At 41.6% G+C, this 19,588-nt stretch overlaps 1 protein-coding gene across 1 annotated transcript; it reads left to right on the top strand.

Moving 5' to 3' along the window:
• The first annotated feature begins 463 nt into the window (after positions 1–463).
• Positions 464–19,338, top strand: LOC123972822 (vang-like protein 2). The gene is made up of 8 exons (XM_046052515.1): positions 464–587; positions 9,495–9,860; positions 10,401–10,524; positions 10,889–11,496; positions 12,875–13,008; positions 13,306–13,441; positions 14,878–15,121; positions 16,201–19,338. Exons 2-8 carry the CDS (start codon positions 9,790–9,792, stop codon positions 16,459–16,461), a joined length of 1,578 nt encoding a protein of 525 aa, XP_045908471.1. The 5' UTR covers positions 464–587; positions 9,495–9,789; the 3' UTR covers positions 16,462–19,338.
• The last annotated feature ends 250 nt before the right edge of the window (positions 19,339–19,588 follow it).

Below are 19,588 nucleotides of genomic sequence, written 5' to 3'. Positions count from 1 at the left end.
AGAATATAAGATATACAAGAAATGCATGAGACAAATACTTTCTTTTTGCATTGTTTTTTCTTTTTAGTACTAAATTATATGTCTCATATGTGAGGACAGGACATGATTCACAGCTTTATTTCAGTACGACAAATTGCAAGGTTTTTGGTTTGGTTATATCCAAACTCGGTATGTAAATGTCTTTAGATGATGCTGGTGTGGGCACATTAATGTTTCTTTACAGCTCCACAAAGGTCGGACTGTATTTAAAAATATCTGATGATGATGTTGATGGTTTTGGAGGATTTCTCCCATCAGCTGCTCCATAAACTCCCCCTCTGTTTTATGGGCCTGGGGAACCACTGGCTTTGTGACATTATACTGGCCGGGCTCTTTTCACAGAGCACACACAGAAACATCACAGCGGTGATAAATGTGTTGTGGCTGAACCACACCGTTTCACAGGCCCGGTCCCCCAGGGTGAGAGAGGGGGGGGGGGAGAGACAGAGGAGGGGCCAATGTGGAGCGAAGGCGGGGCGCACGGTGCTACGGCTGAGTGGAAAGAAAGTGGAAAGTGAGAAAATACCTGAATGGACGATCCGGAATAAGTAAGTAGTATTTTTCTGTGGAAAATGTCTTGAAATGCTGCTGGTGGATACGGATATGTGGGTGCATGTGCGCTGCATTGACGCGGAAAGAGAAGGGAGGATTTGGGGCGCTGGAGATCTCCGGTTCCCCAAACAATAGTCGACGGGACGCGATGGTCGCGTCTTTTGGTTTTTTTTTTTTTTTTTGGAAACCGCAGGGAAGTTTAGGACCCTCGTCGGCCTCTATTGTTGTTCTCACGGAGGCCACGTAGCTCTGTGTGCTGCTTTTCAACGTGGGAGGAAGCGTGTTGTGTTTCTAAATGTTCCTAGAGGTTAGAAATGATCCAGCGAGATGCGCCTGGAAGGAAGAACCGCGTCCTGTTTGATTGTAGGCCGACGGGTTTGAATTCTCCCCTTGGTGGAGGACTGGTGGAAATGGAGTGTGCGTCCATTCATTTACAGTGAGAGGCGTCCCGTTTTGGAAAAGGAGACAGAAAGGGAACGAGCATTTGGATCATCTGGCATCAGGACGCGACCAGTGGGGGCCTGGGAGTCTCCCATTGTCCTGCCCGACTACAACACCCTCCGTTTCATTTTGTAGGGCGCACAATTCTTTTATATTCGCCCTAAATGCTCCCGGTTCCTCACACTACGTTAGCCACCTGGTAGCCTTTTGTGCATGTGGAATATTGTTGAATTATTGATGCAGCTTGACTCCTGGTCCTTGTTACCTCATCCAGTACTGTACAGCTAAAATGTGCCCAAGTGGCTTTTACGTTGTTGCGCCGTTCAAATTCAAACTGGAACAGTGTAATGTTGCTGCTGTGGCAACAGGCCCTGGTTTCCTCATGTCTAATGAATGCTTGAAATATTTGCTGGGTTTATAGCTTCTTTATTTTTTAGTGAACACGTGAGTTATAACTCTTATTAACTATATAATGCTATAAAAACTCATTAGTGATGCAGATTAAAAAAAGATTATAGTAATGAAAATACCATTCAGTATCAGAAGGTCAGTATAAACACCAGTCTTACAGTAACATTCCAGTGATACCTTAGAAGATTCAGACATAATAATGGCAATAATACACTATGAAGGTTTTTTTTGGCACATACATTTAAACAGCCTTTAGGAGTATCATCTTGAATCTTTGAGTTGGTACATTTGTAATACTCTCCAGTTGGGTTTAAACTGACTAACTTTATGTTCTGATTAATCAGTAAGTGAACAAAATGTCATATTAATGAGAAGAGTCCAAGGTGACTTCTAAAATGGCTTGTTTTGTCTAACAAGAAGTTATTTAATAAAGATAAAAAGATATTTAATATTCAGTAATATTTAAAAAAAAAAAAAAAAAAAAGAGCGAGAAGCATCAACTCTTCATATTTGCGAAGGTGGAACCAGCAAATGTTTGGTTTATTAACAAATAAAAAGATGATTACGTTCTGGAAAGATGTTAAGATGAAAAAAGCTATTTAATGTCTGACTTAAGAAATAGTAACAGTTTTTTTCCCCAAGAAGCAGACAAGTTGGAAGGAATTCCAGTCATTCATATATATCTGTAATCACATCTGTTGTATAACATTGCTGACATATTTACACCTTAAAAATATTCCATTTCCCTTCTCTGTCTATGCTGACAGTGTGATCCCATTGAAAATTGGCAACTGTAGATATTGTAGAATGACTGTTCCCTGAAAGGCACGTTGTTGAGTTTCTCAGATGTCATTTTTAAATGCTTTGAGAAGCACAGATTAAATTGCACTCAGCTTCATGACGGTACTCAGGTGGGTAGCCTCAGCATAAAACTGAAACTACATAGCTAGACCGCATTATGGGTGTAATTGGGAAATATTGTTGAACTGACCCTTTTTAACCCCTGTATGTCGCGCACTGCTTAATGGACCAGAGTCCTGACTCTGAACCGTATCTATTTCATCTCAGCCCACTGAGCCACTTCCTGTCTCCTTTTAATACTCTGTTTGGATATGAAGACAGATTGTATGCAGGGGTCTCTTTGAATCACAGCGCTGAGCAGAGGCCTGTTGATTCTAGCATATCCTGCTAGATTTGTACACACACACACACACCTGCTCTGGTTTGCTGGCCATGTGTGCAACAAGGCTGACAGTAGCAGTTGTCTTGTTTTTTCGCTGGTTTTACTGATGTCGTCGCAGGCAGCAGTGGGTGGTGGTCAGCCCTGTGTGTGTGTGTGTGTGTGTGTGTGGCCCCGATACAGTGATGAGCCTCTTCCCCTGTCGGACCTCGGGTGTGTGCGTTTATTTTCACAGTTGGTATATCAGGCCTCAAATGGCTGTTGAATGGAGCAGGTCATTTCAGAGACGGCCCAGATTGCTTCTCCACCCTGACAGCTGCTGTATCAGCGCCAGCAGCTTGACGTGTTTGATGACAGCTTGATTTCTTTTTGCCTTTGGGAAACAGAGGCCGTAAAATCCTACATCTGCCTGTTTCGAACATAATGTGACCCAAGCTTCACATCAGCAACAGAATTCCTGGTTAATTTTGGTTTGGATTCAACATCATCATCGTCACCTCTTCAAGGCGCGTTGAGTGTATTTCTTACACAAGAGTGCTTTACATAGTGCACAGGAGACATTACTTTAGAAAAGGGGCGTGAAGAACACTAAGTTAAATAGAGGGCATCGGTGGATAGTGGTGAATAATGAGTGCTGAAGATTTAGTCAAAGAAATATAACAGTAGCTCTGATATTTGTGAATGTACATTTCAAAAGCTAAACTCATGATTAGGGCTGAGAATCAAATGCCAGTGCAATAATACTTTTTTTTTTTATGTTTTTATGTTTAATTTTGTCTGGACAAAAAGCAGCCAAATAAGAACTTTGCTTGAAGAAGACAGGACTCAAAAAAAGCAACATTAGCATTTTAATCAGGAAATATCCGACCAATGAATACGTAAACAAGACTAAGAATCTGATCAGGCATCCGGTGGTACTGAAAATGTACCACAGTACTATATATCCAGCCCTGTATCATGATTTATTCTCATACAGGTGTGTAGGCTCTTGACTATAATTTCTACTAGGGGGTTGCTTAAAGTGTCTGTAAGCAGGGCAGAACACCAAGGTCGTGTACTCTGCAATAGTTCTGGGAAAAGTAATGAAGAAGTTTACATTCCACAGTTATGCACATGTTATGTGTTGGGTTTTTTTAAGGCAGATTTTATTCAGTACAATAAATTTGACTGGTTTTAGACAAAAGGCAAATTAAATTGAACCAAAAGAGCCACCAGAATCACATACGCGGCAGCAGACTTGAATGTATGCAGGGAGATAGAATTAGTAGAAGATATAGTTTAAAAGATAAATACATGTTGAATTAGACTTTTTTCCCTTGAAATATTTGTACAGAGTTTGGTTGGTGGCTAAGCAAGAAGTCGGTGGGGTTGTGGTGGGAGACCTTGGACTCACGACCTCAGTATTTCTAAAATAATGGCAATACGGCCTTTTCTAGAACAGATCTTATGAGCCTGTAATAAGGTAGCATCAGCTTAGCTTGTAAAGAAATATGTTATCTTTGCTATTAGTTAATGATAGATATTAAATGGCTTTACACTCCCTTTGGCACAATCCCATACCGTCTAACCGGGGCAGTAGTAGGCAAGAAGCCAAACGTTTTAATCTCAGACCACACACCTACACCGATGACTGAACTGGCCTGTTGTTGGCAACCCTTTTAAAGAGAGCCCAGGTTGAAGGGAACAAAGGTCATTTTGAAAAATTCAGATTTTCAATTTGCAGGGTTGAAAATGAGAATCACAATACTGTTTGGCTAATACTGGCTGTCCAGGAACAAGGAAGAAAAGTCATAACCAACAACAGGTTATGTTCTCACAGAGCAGGCTGCTGCTAGCGCTCGTGTTCAGATGGACCTTTTTATATTCTACGTTAATTTAACTAATGCTTCTGCTGACTGAAGTCGATGAGAAGATTGCTGGTGAAGTACATTAAGTAGGCCACAGGACACTGGGATGGATATGAAACCTTATCCATCTCCACACTGGACCACACCTTTGTAGATCAAGTGTTGGGTCATATTCTCACAAACAGTCAGTCAGACAGAATCGTCTCAAACTGCAGTTGTTGGGTAGTAAATGTTTTACCCTGTGTTGCTTAAGGATCAGGGGAAGGGATACTAGTGAGGAAAAGAAATGTGGGGCCTGGGGAACCATAATGTGCAAGGTCAAGGCAGCAAAATGGCAAAGTGCCACATCCAAATCGCAGGATCTGCAATTTTGATAAGAATAAAATGTGTACCATACCATTTTATAAATGAAGCATCGTGGCGCTGCATTCCCAGATGCCTACAAATAATATTCTCCAGATGTATTCTCCATAGGCTGAGCAGTACTAACCAAGATTAATAAACATGTAAAATTGGTTGAAAAATAGTTTTTGTATAAAATGTAACTGAGAAGAGCTGCAACAAAAACCAATAACATCTTACCAACCAAATGGATCAAAATCCAGTCTGGAAGCCCAGAATCTTTGACTAAAACACATCATAAGTAGGCCAACGCAAGACAGGAAATATCATTATAATCCGATCCGTACGAAAAAAAGTTGACCTGACAGTTTGCGTTATAGATTTTAGGTCCAGCTCTTTTCAAACCTTTGTTGCTTTTGATGCATATAGAGTGATGGATGTAGTCACTATTTTAAAAGACCAACCTCACCACTTCTCAAATATACCAGTTTCGTACCAAATGCATCTCGTCATGTGGATCACAGGTCAAATGTAGGTGCAGTGATGTCATGTTGACATGATATCACAGAAACGTTTCATTCAGCTGAAAGGTCAGTGTGTTGACAAGTTGATTTCAGTCCTTCAGAATGAAAACAGGAAGAGGTTCTTTTGTGAAGCTGCTTTTTCACGAGTGATTTTGTAAATATTATAATAACAATATCAGACGATGCAGTGGTAATTACTGTGATTACTCATGTTGCTCATACTGCCCAGTCCTGAGGCCAGTTTATTTGAAATAAGCACACACAAGTCTTTTATTAAGAGCTTAAAGTTAATGTCTCATCTCCGTGCAATGTCAGAAATGTATAAAATCTGAATTGAAAATACACGAGGCAGGTTTAGGACAAGGAGGTACGTCAAAAATGAAATTCAGACAATTAATTATGGCAAAATAACTTTCAAAACGTACTGAACAGCGCACACTTGCAGTATCAACGTTTGGATCTTTGCTCTGTTGGCAGCAGTTCCTTTTAATATGGAGAGGTCTGTTCTTCTGCCCATCTAGTATGTTGACTCAGGGGCCTGTTTCGCAAAATCACTGAGGATAACTTTGCTGAGTAATGCCTGAAGCAGTTCTTTCAACTTTGCCCACCGTTTCCCTGGAAACTGGGGTTTTCACTTGGCACTGTCACTTAAGTTATTCAGCCAATTTAGTAATCCTGCTACATGAGACAGTGGAAGAAGAGGAAATCTTAGACAAATTCTGGATATGTATAGGCATTCCTGGTCCTCAGAGGATTCAACTCTATATTTCGGGCGTCCCCCAGACTTTTCCTCTAACGTCGCCAAATCTTCCCTGACATAAACTTTTTGACCATTCTTCTGTAGCTCACCAACCATTTACATAATGTGCTGTGCGTATTGAGCGTGCCCAGAGAATGAATCCAGTTAGCTTTAGTGACCATCCTCACCTGACCTTACCTGTTGTGCCACCATTGGGACACATGAAAATCTAAAAGGCAGATTTCCCTGAAATTCACGGAGCGGCTCATGCTCATCAGAGGACGATCTCTTCACTAGAATGTAAACTTTGCACAGAACAAATCCCATAATTGAAGATGATGAAACTCTTTTGATTTAAATGACTTTGCCTTTAAGTGCCGCCCCTTACAACAAACTTAAGTCATCGCCGCAGTTCCGCCTTTAGCTGTCACTGGCGGGATTTAGACTTCTATTAATGGTCGTTTTTAATTGCTCTCTAAGGCCTTTTGGATACATATGGACCTGCATGGCTTTCGCTGTGGTTGCTATTGAGATAGATGCTCTACATGTTTGTGTCTGTGAAAGTTATAAAAACATTTAGTGCATAGCAGTAAATCAGCTTCTGCGATCTTGGCTTTACAGGATCAGCGAGGGCTGCTCCTTCGTTCTGAATGCCTCGTCTTGCAGTGTAATTGCTTTGAAACGTGGACTCTATTGCTGTAATTGTTATTTTTATGAGGTGGGGGGGCTAAACATTAAGGCCAAGTGATGAATTCAGATTGTTATTTTGGTCAATGTTTCTCTGTCTGGCAGGGCAAGTTCCAGCAAAACGTCCACAGCCATTATATAAAAACACTGTTTAGATTTACTTTATTGCCGGTCTAAAATATGTGGTTTGTTACTCCACTTAAATCTGCTTCTCCATGTGAATCTGCAGCGAATGCCTGTTCTCAAGATGCTTCAAAGCAGCTCATGAATCTTGACATTCTTTAGTGTGCTTTTTCAGTTTAATGTCGTGCAACCCTGAAATATCTAAAATAAGTGTTTGCTCATGTTGCGTGACATTCAGAGGGCAGATTCCTCTCTGTTGCAGAGAGATCACGTGGTCCGCATGAAACATCACCGTTTTCCTGCACTTTATACGGCATTAATGGACGGCACCCCTCTGTACATAAGATGCTCATTCCTCTGCCATTACTAAAGATTAAAGCTTATGATGATACATCAGGAAGAGGCTGTTAGTCATTTGAGTTTTGTGGTTTGGAAGAGGCATGTTGTTGAGGTTATGCACATGGCTGCAGGGATCCAAAATCTTCTGTAGTCTGCTAAGACTTAGTGGGTTTATTGGGGCTGCTTCCTCCTTAGAATGAAAGAAGGTTTGAATATGATGAGGACAAACTCACTGAAATCCCGCAAACAAGATTTGCCGCCGCACAGTATTTGGCTTGAAGGGAAGTGGATTTTAAACACAATGGCGTTGATGGAGCAGAAAAACCACATTAAGATAGATCAGGACCCTGTAAGACAGTGATGGCAGCTAACGTCCCTCTCCATTTCCCACTGAGGTCCAATCAAAGCCGGCGAGCTTCACCCGCCCTTTATCAATTAACCACCACATGACAGTCCAACATCCGTCATGCCAACACTTTCATTTTGGGCGATTTTTTTTTTTCCCCCGGCAGCGTGCAGAGTGGCAGAGGGCGGCGTAAGGTCAGGTTTCCACGGCAACTGTCAACCTCCGATCCCCCTCCAGCTGAACACCCTCTTTCATCGCCATGGCAGCGGAGAGGCCCTGTTTCCCGGGGGACAAGGGGAGTGCGGGAGGGAATGTGAGACGGCGAGAGGGAGGGAGAGGCCAAACAAGTTTTATGAAAACACAGTAATCCAATATGGCCGCCATTGTGTCCGAGCTAACAGCAGCTAAAGCTGGCTTCTTGGTGAGAGGAGATACAGTCGTGTGATGATTAACCTCGACTGAGACCTGGAAGACCTGAACACAGAGCTGAAACTAAAGCCTCCGTTTAGTGAGTTAATGTGTGCAAGTGTCACTCACTGGGTAGATCAGTGTGCCAGGGTGAGCCAAAGACCACCTACATGGACTCTTAATTTAAAGAGTCATTTGACATCATATTTGTACAGTTAAACTGATTTGTCACGCCCCCTGAAACCTGATCCTGAGAGAGAACAGTGATAAAACTCAGTGCTGTACAATTCAAGTCAAGGCTTCCTGTCCCGAAAACAGAATCGCACATCCTAAGAAAGGAAAGTTTTCAATGTATACAAAGGATACATTTACCATCAATTACTCAAAAGAAGTCACAAAGTGTATATTGAAAGGAAAATTAATATACAAGCAGAAAAAGTTTAAATAATAATTAAATAAAAAAAAATAAAAAAAAGGAATTGGACAAGGATCCGAGAGAAGTAATATACAGACTTAAGTATATAAAGTTTCCTGGCATGAGACCTTTTTTAATCATTTTTTTAGAGAAAATACATTTCTTTAGTGCATTCCACAATCGTTATTGATGATGATGATGATAAATCGATTTGCTCGTACTTCAAGATTAGGCTACTCCTAACTGGTGAGATTTGAAAGAGAATAAATCTATATTCATGGATTTGGAGCTCAGCCACTCGAGCAAGGATTTCCGTGTGTTTTGGATCGTGTCACAAGCATAAAAGTGGTGCTCTGTTGTTTCTACATTTACGTCAGCCTGCCATAGTGAAACTGCAGTGGTCTGTCTCTTTAAATGTTGCTGCTTCAAGGAATTGTGCGACGGCATTGTCTCTTTTTCTTTGGTAAAGGATGGTTCTCTGTAACCTATGCTAAAGGAGATAAGAAAGGAAGCATTGAAGCACCTTTCCGTAGAGAATTCAACCAGCCCTTATCATGGCTGCCACTTAGATACTTCCGGGTCGTTTCACTCAGTCTGGGACCTTCCTAAGTTAAAAAAAAAACAGACAAACGATTATTCGACCGCAGCCTAGGCGTTTAGCAGCAGAGCTCACCTAAGCCAGTCCTAATTATTCCACAATATAATATGATTTTAGCAACCCCTCATATCACACCTTGCACAGAGTTGTAGCCTAAACTGTTTCATCTTATTGAGTTAATAAGTGAGAGAAGGGTAGGGCCCACAGACACAGGAGAGGTTCAGGGAAATAAGGAAGACTGGTGGGCGGGGGAAAAGACATTAATTAATTAATGCTCCAAGACTGCCTGAGATGAGAAACTTGAAGTTCGCCAATCTTGGCTTGGAAAAATAAAAAAATAGGCCTACATGTGAACCCTCCTCTGTATTTTATGTTCGTTTGCTTAACATGTGGCTGATGAGTTTGTTCAAAGTCATTTAAAATGAGTCGGTTGCATCATGTATCGATGTGGACAGCTGCATGGGATCCAAGGCCATCATTCTCTCTTTGCCCGTCTCTTTCAGATCACAGCCACCTTCTCTCTCCCCTGGTGCGACTCTCCTACCCGCCGTCCTCTCCCACCCCTCTTCCTCCTCCTCTTCTCCTCCTCTCCGTGGCCTCCCTTCTCCTGCTCCCTCCTCATCGGCCTCCAAGATAGATTCCCTCAGGAGTAAGGTTGACCTGCTCAAGCTGCCCCTGGCCCTCTCCACCAAGTCCATCGCCGAGCGCAAGAGCCAGCTGGGAGGAGTCGGCGAACAGCGTGGCACGGGGGGAGGAGGAGGCAGGTCCCGCAAAGCCCGCTTACCCCCGACCCGAGACATGGACAACGAGTCGCAGTACTCGGGCTACTCATACAAGTCCTCCCACTCCCGAAGCTCCCGAAAGCACAGGTAGATATCACACAGGGGGCGGATTTAACGTCGACATTCTCTTGCTGCCGTGTTTGCAACAATCGCTTAATGAATTTAAGTTCTTTTTATGTTTGGAGAACATTATTCTCACATAAAAAAAGTAAATAATACCTGTACAAGTTGGATTCAGTGTATATAGGCTGCCGGTTTAGCTCATTACCAACAAGTCAAGTATATTTGATTTATATAGCCCAATATCACAAATCTGCCTCAAGTGGCTTTATAATCTGTACAGCATAAGACACCCTCAACGGCACGTATCTCCAAATATAGTCATTTAAATTTTTTTTAGATAAACTGAGGGGTTTCAGACAATTCTCCTGTTTCTTAAGCAAAAACATCCATTGTCAAACCCATCAAGTTACCTAAAAAAATGCATTGCCATAAAGCTAATAGAAGGCAAAGATACATGGTTTTCACAGGACGGCAACAAACAACATATAATTAATATGTAGATAGATAAATATCTCAGAGTTAAATAAAATAAGTACTGTTACACATGGCGTGTTTGTCTTCTAGGGATCGGAGGGATCGTCACCGCTCGAAGAGCCGAGACAGCAGCAGTCGTGGAGACAAATCGGTCACCATCCAGACCCCTGGAGAGCCCCTGCTGGATGCGGAGTCGACCCGCGGCGACGACAGGGTCAGTCACACTGTGCAACGTTTGTCCATTTGAAGGCCACACGTCATAATCTACCACTTATTAAGGACCTCCACGTGAGGCCTCTGGTATTAAAATTTAAATGGTCATCCCAAAGGTGTTAAATTCTTTGTTTGGTACTTACATAGTCAGATCCAGTTAATCATTTAATTCAATTGGTGAAACCTGCAGAGAAGCTCAGATAAGCTTGTGTTTCTTCTTTTATATTTCCTACCTTTTCAATGAAAGTCCTTGAGTTCTATTTTATTTTTATTTTTTTCAGCATTCAGCAGTATTTTGTTATGTAGACGGTGAAAATTAACCTTAAACACACATGTATCTTTATATCCATCTCGTTGTCTGACAGGATGATAACTGGGGCGAGACCACCACTGTCGTCACCGGCACCTCAGAACACAGCATCTCTAACGAGGACCTGACCCGCGTCACCAAAGAATTGGAGGAGTCGACTCCGCTGGAGTGCAAGCGCTTCATTGGCCCGGCTCTGGGAGGCTGCCTGAGCTTCTTCGCCTTGGTCACACCTTTAGCCTTCCTCATCCTCCCGCAGGTCCTGTGGCGTGACGCCCTCGAGCCCTGCGGCACGCCCTGCGAAGGCCTCTATGTCTCTTTAGCCTTCAAGCTCCTGGTCCTCCTCATCTCCTCCTGGGCGCTGTTCCTCCGGCCTCCTCGTGCCACTCTCCCACGCTTCTTTGTCTTCCGCTGCCTGCTGATGGTGCTGGTGTTCCTGTTCGTGGCATCGTACTGGTTGTTCTATGGTGTGCGGGTGCTTGAGCCCAGGGAGAGGGACTACAGGGGCATCGTGGAGTATGCTGCCTCGCTGGTGGACGCCCTGCTCTTCATACAGTACCTGGCTCTGGTGCTGCTAGAAGTCCGACACCTGCAGCCGGCCTTTTGCCTCAAGGTTGTCCGGAGCACGGACGGAGCCAGCAAGTTCTACAACGTGGGCCACCTTAGGTTAGTGACATGGCAAACGGCAAGTTCTCTACAGAGTTTTTGGTATTTTTGTTTCTGATCAAAGTTCAGAGTTGATTTAAAAATGTTAGATATGATCAGGCTACACTCTTTTAACGACAAAGGACCTATTCCTTGATAAAATAACACATTTTTAGTTTAAGCCAATGTGTTTAGCATTTGAATGCGATTATAACATCTTTAAAATGATCCTGATGAAATATGTTTCTATTTGTAGGAACAGGATACTACTCTGTGTAACAAAATATTCTATGCTCTGAGGTCCAAGTACTAGCTTTTCTGGGCCTTGAACTAAAACTTGTGGTCTTCCTTAGCAATAAAGCTCTAAAAAGCTAGTAGGTGGACCCTTTGAGCTCAAGAATGAACTTCAGAGCTCACATGGAGTCAATCCTGATGAATGCTGCAGTCTTAGGTGACTTTCAGTGGTAGTATCATGAGCTGAAAGCAAAGATATATATATATAGATAGATAGATAGATATAAGTTTATACCAGTATTCACAGTATGTGTGCACCTGTATCATGCATTTCTATTTCTGGAAGTACAAAGTGGGGTAGTATTCATTTTGAATATCAATACATTTTGTAAAGAAAATATGGTTTTCTTTACAAAAATCTAAATTCAAACAAATCCCTTGTATATCAGCAACATCTGGATGCATGAGGACATCAAAATCTAATCAAAATGAGTTTATCCCAACCTATTCCTTTGTAAAATCCAAAGTATTTTTTGTAGAAATGCATTAAACTGGAAAAAAAAACGAGACTTAGCCTTATGTAACTTACTAAAAACGCTGTGCTGCGTGGGTTTTAATACATTCACACATTCATGGCCGAATAAAGTGATGAAGTCCCTCGGCAAAACCTAGCTGCTGGGGCCAAATGCTCCTCCTGTCCTCAGTGCAATTTTTATAGTCTTGAACCTAGATTGTGACTCTCTTCATGTCGGGGGCCTCAAGATAAAAAAAACTAAGACCCACTTTAAGGTGACTTCTAGGGCCCGGGAGCAGTAGCCTTCTTTGCCGTGCTGGAAATCCAACAGTAAATAATAGTTTGTGTTGTAATAGCATAAATCCAGATGTGTATTTGGTTTTAACGCTGCCTGTATCAAATGACTATTAACTAGGTAAAAGTATTTGACTGTAATATTGAGTACGACGTCTGCACACAGATAACCCTACTTGAATTCTCTCCCTGCTTACATACAAGAATAACCTGATTTGGAAGTTGTGGTACTAATAACTGTTGTTGTGTTACCATGTGATACGTGTGTACAGTTCATAACCTGTCCTTGTGCCGTCAGCAGCTGATGTTAGACCTGTACTTACTGTGGCAATTGATGATTGACACGTTGCATTTTAGCATCCAGCGGGCAGCTGTCTGGGTGTTGGACCGTTATTACAGCGACTTCTCCGTCTACAACCCTGCCCTGCTCAACCTGCCCAAGTCCATCCTGTCCAAGAAGATGACCGGCTTCAAGGTTTACTCCCTGGATGGTAAATACAGCCTCGTCACGCCTCTGATGCCTGTTTTATAATCCATAACGTTTCTCGATTGGCACAGTCTACGTCAGAACCAGATGTCACATTCACTGACACACACAGAGGTTAAACTTTAAAGCCGCTAAAAGTCTTTTGCAACAACTTTCATCCCTCAGATCTGCATGAGGCTGATTTTACATACCTGAAACTGCTCTACCGTACTGTGAGAGTTCAAGGGAGTTCTATGAGCATCAGCAAAATACCTGAAATGCAAACTGCTAATTCCTCCCCTCTGCATGTGTTGTCTTGTAGAAAACACCACCAACAACTCCACAGGCCAGTCCCGGGCCATGATAGCAGCCGCTGCCCGGAGGAGAGACAACTCCCACAATGAGTTTTACTACGAGGAGGCCGAGATGGACCGCAGGGTCCGCAAACGCAAGGCCAGGTCAGACAGATACTCCTTACTTACAGACCTTGGTATGATCTGACAGCAGGGATTCATTGTGATATGTGATTGGTGGAGTAGCAAACAAATGAGATTGGTATTCACAGGAGGCAGACAATGACAATAAGACACTTCCCGACAAGATGTCTGCGTGAAGAGAGGGAAAACCCACAACTTAAGTTGTTGTTTTCACTTTCGCTGTAAGATGTTTTTGTCTGAACCCATGTTTAAATTTGCCTGCAGGCATAATTTACCTTAATGCCTAAGAGTCAGCACAATGGAAGATGAGTTGAGGACATTTGGCGGCATATTAAAAGATACGCTTTGTTTGCTACATTAACACCCGCCATCCCGCCAAATGCCGGATGGATTTCGGCCGTGGCAGGTAACACAGTCACTCCCACTGGCCACTTTGGCGTGTTTGAAAAATTGTAGTCTTGTCAAAAGACTGAAATGACAAACGAATTGCAATGTGACACTACGACACTACAACTCCCATGAGTACTACCTACACATAGTGTTTGCTCATTGGTCCATTAGTGAAGCCTATTGTCTTAAAATATAGAACTATGTTTTAATAAAAGTTGTCATGCCATAAGAAAACAGAAGCGTCTGTATGGGAATAATCTGGAAAAAAGTCCTGTATACTTGTTACTCAGAGCTACCACAGCTTCATGATGAAAAACATAAATGCAGTCAGATCTCTGAGGAAAGGCAGATGCAAATGTTTCTGGTGAAATTTTTTTTCAGTCTAGTTTTTATCTTTTTAATTGATCTTTACACCCATGAAGCAGTTTTATTATATCTAATAAGAAGATACTATTTTAATGTGTTTATCTTAATAGACTACATGTTTTCAAAAAAGGAGCTTAACACACAACCTTATCAGAGCTAATGATAATCTTAGTAAATGTTAGCACACCATTGTCAACTTAAATCGTTCAACTTTAATTTCCCAAAAACAAAAATTTGGCTAGTGAAAATGCTATGTGGCCAGTAACTTTGGAAAACCACTAGCCACATTGGCTAGTGAGCAAAAAAGTTAATGTCAAGCCCTGTTTGCCAGTACACAGACATGATGTATGTGGATCTTTCTTCCCTTGCCTCTTAGAGGAACACAAGAAGAGAGACAGAGCGTGTCTAAAGATGAAAGTGATGGTTTTCTTTATCGCAGCAGATGAAACTCAGCAACAGAGCCTGCCTGGTATACCTGCTGAGCTGATGTTATCGGCCAATATTAGCTTAGTTTTAATATTTTCCTATAATGTTTGCATGTTCATCAGAGCACAGCCGACACACTGTGTGTTCTTGTTAATCCCTGCCTTGCCTTCCAAACTCACCCAGTCATAATGAAGGATTTTCTATTTGAATGGAGATTCTGAAAATAATCCTGTAGCTGACAACGTCCGTAATGATGCTTTCTCTCCTTCCTCCAGGTTGGTCGTGGCAGTGGAAGAGGCCTTCACACATATCAAGCGTCTTCACGAAGAGGAGGTCGCCTCGTCCCCCAAACACCCTCGGGAAGTGATGGATCCTCGGGAGGCGGCTCAGGCGATTTTCGCTCCGATGGCTCGAGCCATGCAGAAATACCTGAGAACCACCCGGCAGCAGGCCTTCCACAGCATGGAGAGCATCCTCACACACCTGCAGTTCTGCATCACACACAACATGACGCCCAAGGTAAAGGATTACCCAACGTTTGTTCAACCAGTAGCCCATCTGAGCCCAGCAACCAGGGTTGTAGCTGCTTCTGAGGCCCTCATTGTTTTTTGTGTTACACACAAATTACACATGCTTGGTTTTTAAGGCTGATTATCATATTAATTTAGATTTAATATATTTAAATTGGACTTTTTATAAAATTAATAAAAAGAGAATGTATTTCTCTTATTTTTTTTTTTTTTTTTTAAAGTTGTATTGATAGGTCTTCAAAACATCATTTTAACCACTGCACAGTTAAATGAATAAAGGACATTTCAAAATAATTAATTAGAAATGTTACGAATAATATTTGGTGGCAGATTTTCTCAGGGGGTTGAAGTTGCTCCGGGTGAGTTTAGACTCATGGCAACAGCATTTTAAAAATCTTTATTACAGCCCTAACGGCAATCTGCATAAACATTTACGCATGGTGTTTTGCACTACAGTTACTCAAAAGTGCTAAAAGCATAATTTTACATTCTTGTGTGCAGTTGCTGACATTATTAAATTGTATTAACTTTTGGCGTAATTACAACATGCCTGTTGTTTGATGCACAAGATGTTATTTATCATTAAAAATATTTCTTTCCTTTTTTTTAAAAAAAATCTTTTAATAACCAATTTAGCAAGGATTAAAAATCTCTTTCTCAAGAGTGTCAACAATAACAACAGACAAACACAACAACAAAAAATCATGAATAACATTTCTAATACAATCATGTAAAAGATTTCATCTAACCTAGGCCAACCCAAATGTCCCATTTTAAAACAGCACATGCAGATAAAATACCCCGACCCATCAGCAGCCAGAAGAGAGCACACTGTTTCTGCAGCAATGCTTTGAAATCACCAAAACAGACTCAATATAGCTGTTTCAGATCTATCTGCGGAAAGCTCCAGGCAGAGGGAGCAGCATACATAAAAGCTCTTTTAGCTAATTCAATGGAGTCTTTAGTCCTGGGGAATAGAGAGCAGAGCAACAAAAATACTTCAATATCAAACCATGTATGTTTTCCAGTGTTTCCATGATAATTAACCTTCTTCATCCTCCCGGTCAGGCTTTCCTGGAGCGTTACCTCTCCCCCGGCCCCACCATGCAGTACCAGCAGCAGAACGGCAGGGGGCGCCAGTGGACTCTAGTGAGCGAGGAGCCGGTGACCTCAGCCCTGCGTCAGGGTCTGGTCTTCTCCTTGCGACGCCTGGACTTCTCTCTTGTGGTCACAGTGACACCGCTCCCCTTCCTGCGTCTCGGGGAGGAATTCATCGACCCAAAGAGCCACAAGTTCGTCATGAGGCTGCAATCGGAGACCTCGGTGTGAAGGCACCTCCTTTTTAAAGATTCTCCTTTTCCCATGCTGTCCTCTCTTTGTGCTCAGTCCTGCTGGATCACTCTTGTGGAGGCCATGTGGAGTGCTCCTATCTAATCATTTTCCCTGTCTGTGACAAAGAAACCATTTAAAGGAGAGGAGTGTCTGAATTCTCCTTCCTGTTTTATGATCATCACAGATGCTCTTTTATCAAACTGTGATCAGCTCAATGATTGTGCAAACCTGGAATGAAACAGATGCCTTTTTCTTTTTTGTGCTGTTAAGTCTTTGTCTTTACAACACATTGTTAAAAACAAAACACTTTTTCTTTCTTAAGGGAGACTTTTTGTTGTTTCCTCCTTTTTTGCTGTAACCACTGGACTACTTTACTGTGCTGACTCAACACATAAAGCTAAGGAGGAGGATTACATCACATTTGTCACTTCCTCTTTCTTGTGTCTCAAACGGACCAAGTGGGGCTCAGCTCTGACAGCAACGCTGGTGTACCACTGCCTTTTGATTCCCTGTCAGTGTAATGTGTTGTTTGAGATGGCGAGGACTGTTTTTATATTAAAGGGTGTAATGTTTTTTTTCTTTTTTACTTACAGAATGTAGCATTATGTGCATTGAATTAACATGTGGCTTTTCTGCAGCCTGAGGGCCAAAATGTCTTCTTTTTTTTTTATCTGACTGTAAAGAAAAATGGAAGTACATTCCTAAATTGTTGCTACTCCAGACTCTGTATATTCATGATTGTCTAAATATGCAGCATTTGTTTTATTCTACACTGGCATTTTTACTATTCTTTTTACCGTTTAAGCAAGAAGACTAAAGAAAGACCCCATTTACACCTGGTATCAACATGCAGTCTGTGCCAGCATATATTCTGAATGAGGATGTTAAAGCATAAGCCTGGTGTTATTCTGAATTTTTGTTATTGTCAACAAATCCCATAAAAAGAGTAAAAGACCAACAATGTGTTGATACTTTTATGAAGTTGTAAATCTTTGAAAACTTTCATTAAAAAAGGGCTCAATTATTTTTTATATTCACTACTATTACAGAAGTAAATATTGCATTTACTGCACACTAATTTAACCCACAAACTACTACACACTAGTGAGTATTTATGGAAACAGGAGATGTATGTGGGTGCAGTTCTGTTCATAGTAACAGGAACATGTCACCCAGCGCAACTGTGTGACTCACTGATGTGTTCTTGCCTGTTTTACGCCAGGCTTTGGATACACAGACAGTACTTGTTCATCGTGTGCTTTTGATGGGATTTATTGAGAACAAGAAAAATATAGAGTATTGCCAGACTTAGCCTTTAATGCAACGTGTAAATGCAAGCAGAACACACTACAATCAGAGCTACTGAATCGGCAAATACAGCGGTCGTGTGCATTGCATTGTAATAAGATGAGAGCCAGGTATGCATGTGATCTGTACAGTTTCCTTCCACATTTAAAAGAATAAATTACCCAACAAGTTGAAAGGTAAACTACCGCCCCCACCTCCTGCCGTATCAAGCGGCAAAAATCGTCAGAAGATGACTCTCTCCGTAGAGGAAAAATAAGTAGAGCTTGGAAATTCTCAGCACAAGGTCCAACTAACTTGTTTCCAAAGCTTTCAACCACACCTCAGGGCCTTCTTCAGTGGAGCTGTGATGGTTTAGTTGTTGTCGTGTGACCTAAGTATGGAATTTTGTGGCAGGGTTTAAGCCATCTTTGAGTAGAGATAGAGTAACTGTGTCTCCACCTCGTACATTACCTTACTTAGCTCTCCTGATAGCATTTATCACCGTGACAACTTAGCAAATCTATCTGCTGAGAAATGGCTTGTTTTGGTTTATTGACAACATTCTAATCTGCTGTGTTTAAAATGGTACAACAATAGAGCAATAAAGTAATCGTTGTCCCAGGTGTTCACACAGTTCACCTGCTTTTATCAAGACGGAGACTTAGAACAAAACAACTGAAGTACATAACATCTTTCCAGAAAGTAGACTACTAACATAAAAGTGCCTGAGCTCCTCCTTAAATTGTATATTTATATCCTATCACAATGCAGAATTGAAACAAGGGCAACGCAATGCGTTAATACCAGGTGTGAATGGGGCCATGGTCTAGTCCAGGCTTTTTTTTTTACATTGTACACATAAGAAATTCAGTCCTGATCAGGCAGCTGTAGTTGAACTATGAGCTGACTTCTATGGGTTGTTGTTCTAAGTGTTTTTATGCATTTCAACAAAAATCCCAAACCAGACGTGTGATTGTAACTCCTCTCTGCAGCTCCTCTGCAGCAGTAGCGTACTGTTATCACCGCCTCGCCTTGTGCCACGAGCTGAAACTAGCACATTGAACATGCTGCCTCCATCCTCACTCGGCCTTACTCTCCAGATGTGGAGGACCAGCAATCCTCATCAAGCTCCCGAAACTTACTGTACCGCTGAAACCCTTCTGATGTTGAGACTTGAGCCCCTCTGATGTACCTACCTACAGTATGTTGAGCCACAGCCCGACTGCTGTACTTGCCAGTGAAATCGTGGTTTAAAAAGCCTGTTACGTTTCTAAACAATATCCAAATACCAGGTCAAATGTGTGTGACATTTCATCCAAGGGATCAAAATGCAGATGTTATTTAAAAAAAATGCATGCTAGAGTTATTTTGGGCTCCAAAAGGTTTTTAATAATAATAACTTGTTTTCTATCATTTTGAAGGTGCCTAAGTTATGATGATGCAATTTTCCGAATGTTTTTACTTTTGAAAAACAAAGTGGCTTGTAAAAAAATTTGTAGATTTGTCTTGTACTTTCTTCCTTTTGGTAACTGTAGCTTGGATAGTGTGTTAGGCATTTTCCCTTTATTAAACCATTTATTCCTTATACATCTTCTTTTTGTCACTTAATTTGGGAGCGTGGGAAATTGATGCAGCGAAGCTATATTTACAAAAAGCAAGTCTTAGAAGAGGTAGAACATGCTGAAGTTGATTCAGTTTTCTTTTATATATACATATATAGACAAAATGACCAGCTGTATTTGCATGTTTGTGGTCTTGAGACAGAGTTACAGACAGGTTCTGCTTTCTGTTCAGAGGTTTCTGTTCTCATTAACTGGAAGCACCATGTCACTGGATT

The sequence above is a fragment of the Micropterus dolomieu genome, linkage group LG06 (assembly GCF_021292245.1).
Source record: "Micropterus dolomieu isolate WLL.071019.BEF.003 ecotype Adirondacks linkage group LG06, ASM2129224v1, whole genome shotgun sequence".
In the NCBI taxonomy this organism is placed as follows: domain Eukaryota; kingdom Metazoa; phylum Chordata; class Actinopteri; order Centrarchiformes; family Centrarchidae; genus Micropterus; species Micropterus dolomieu.
Note: the sequence above shows the minus strand (reverse complement) of the source record. Positions and strands in the feature narration are given on the sequence as shown.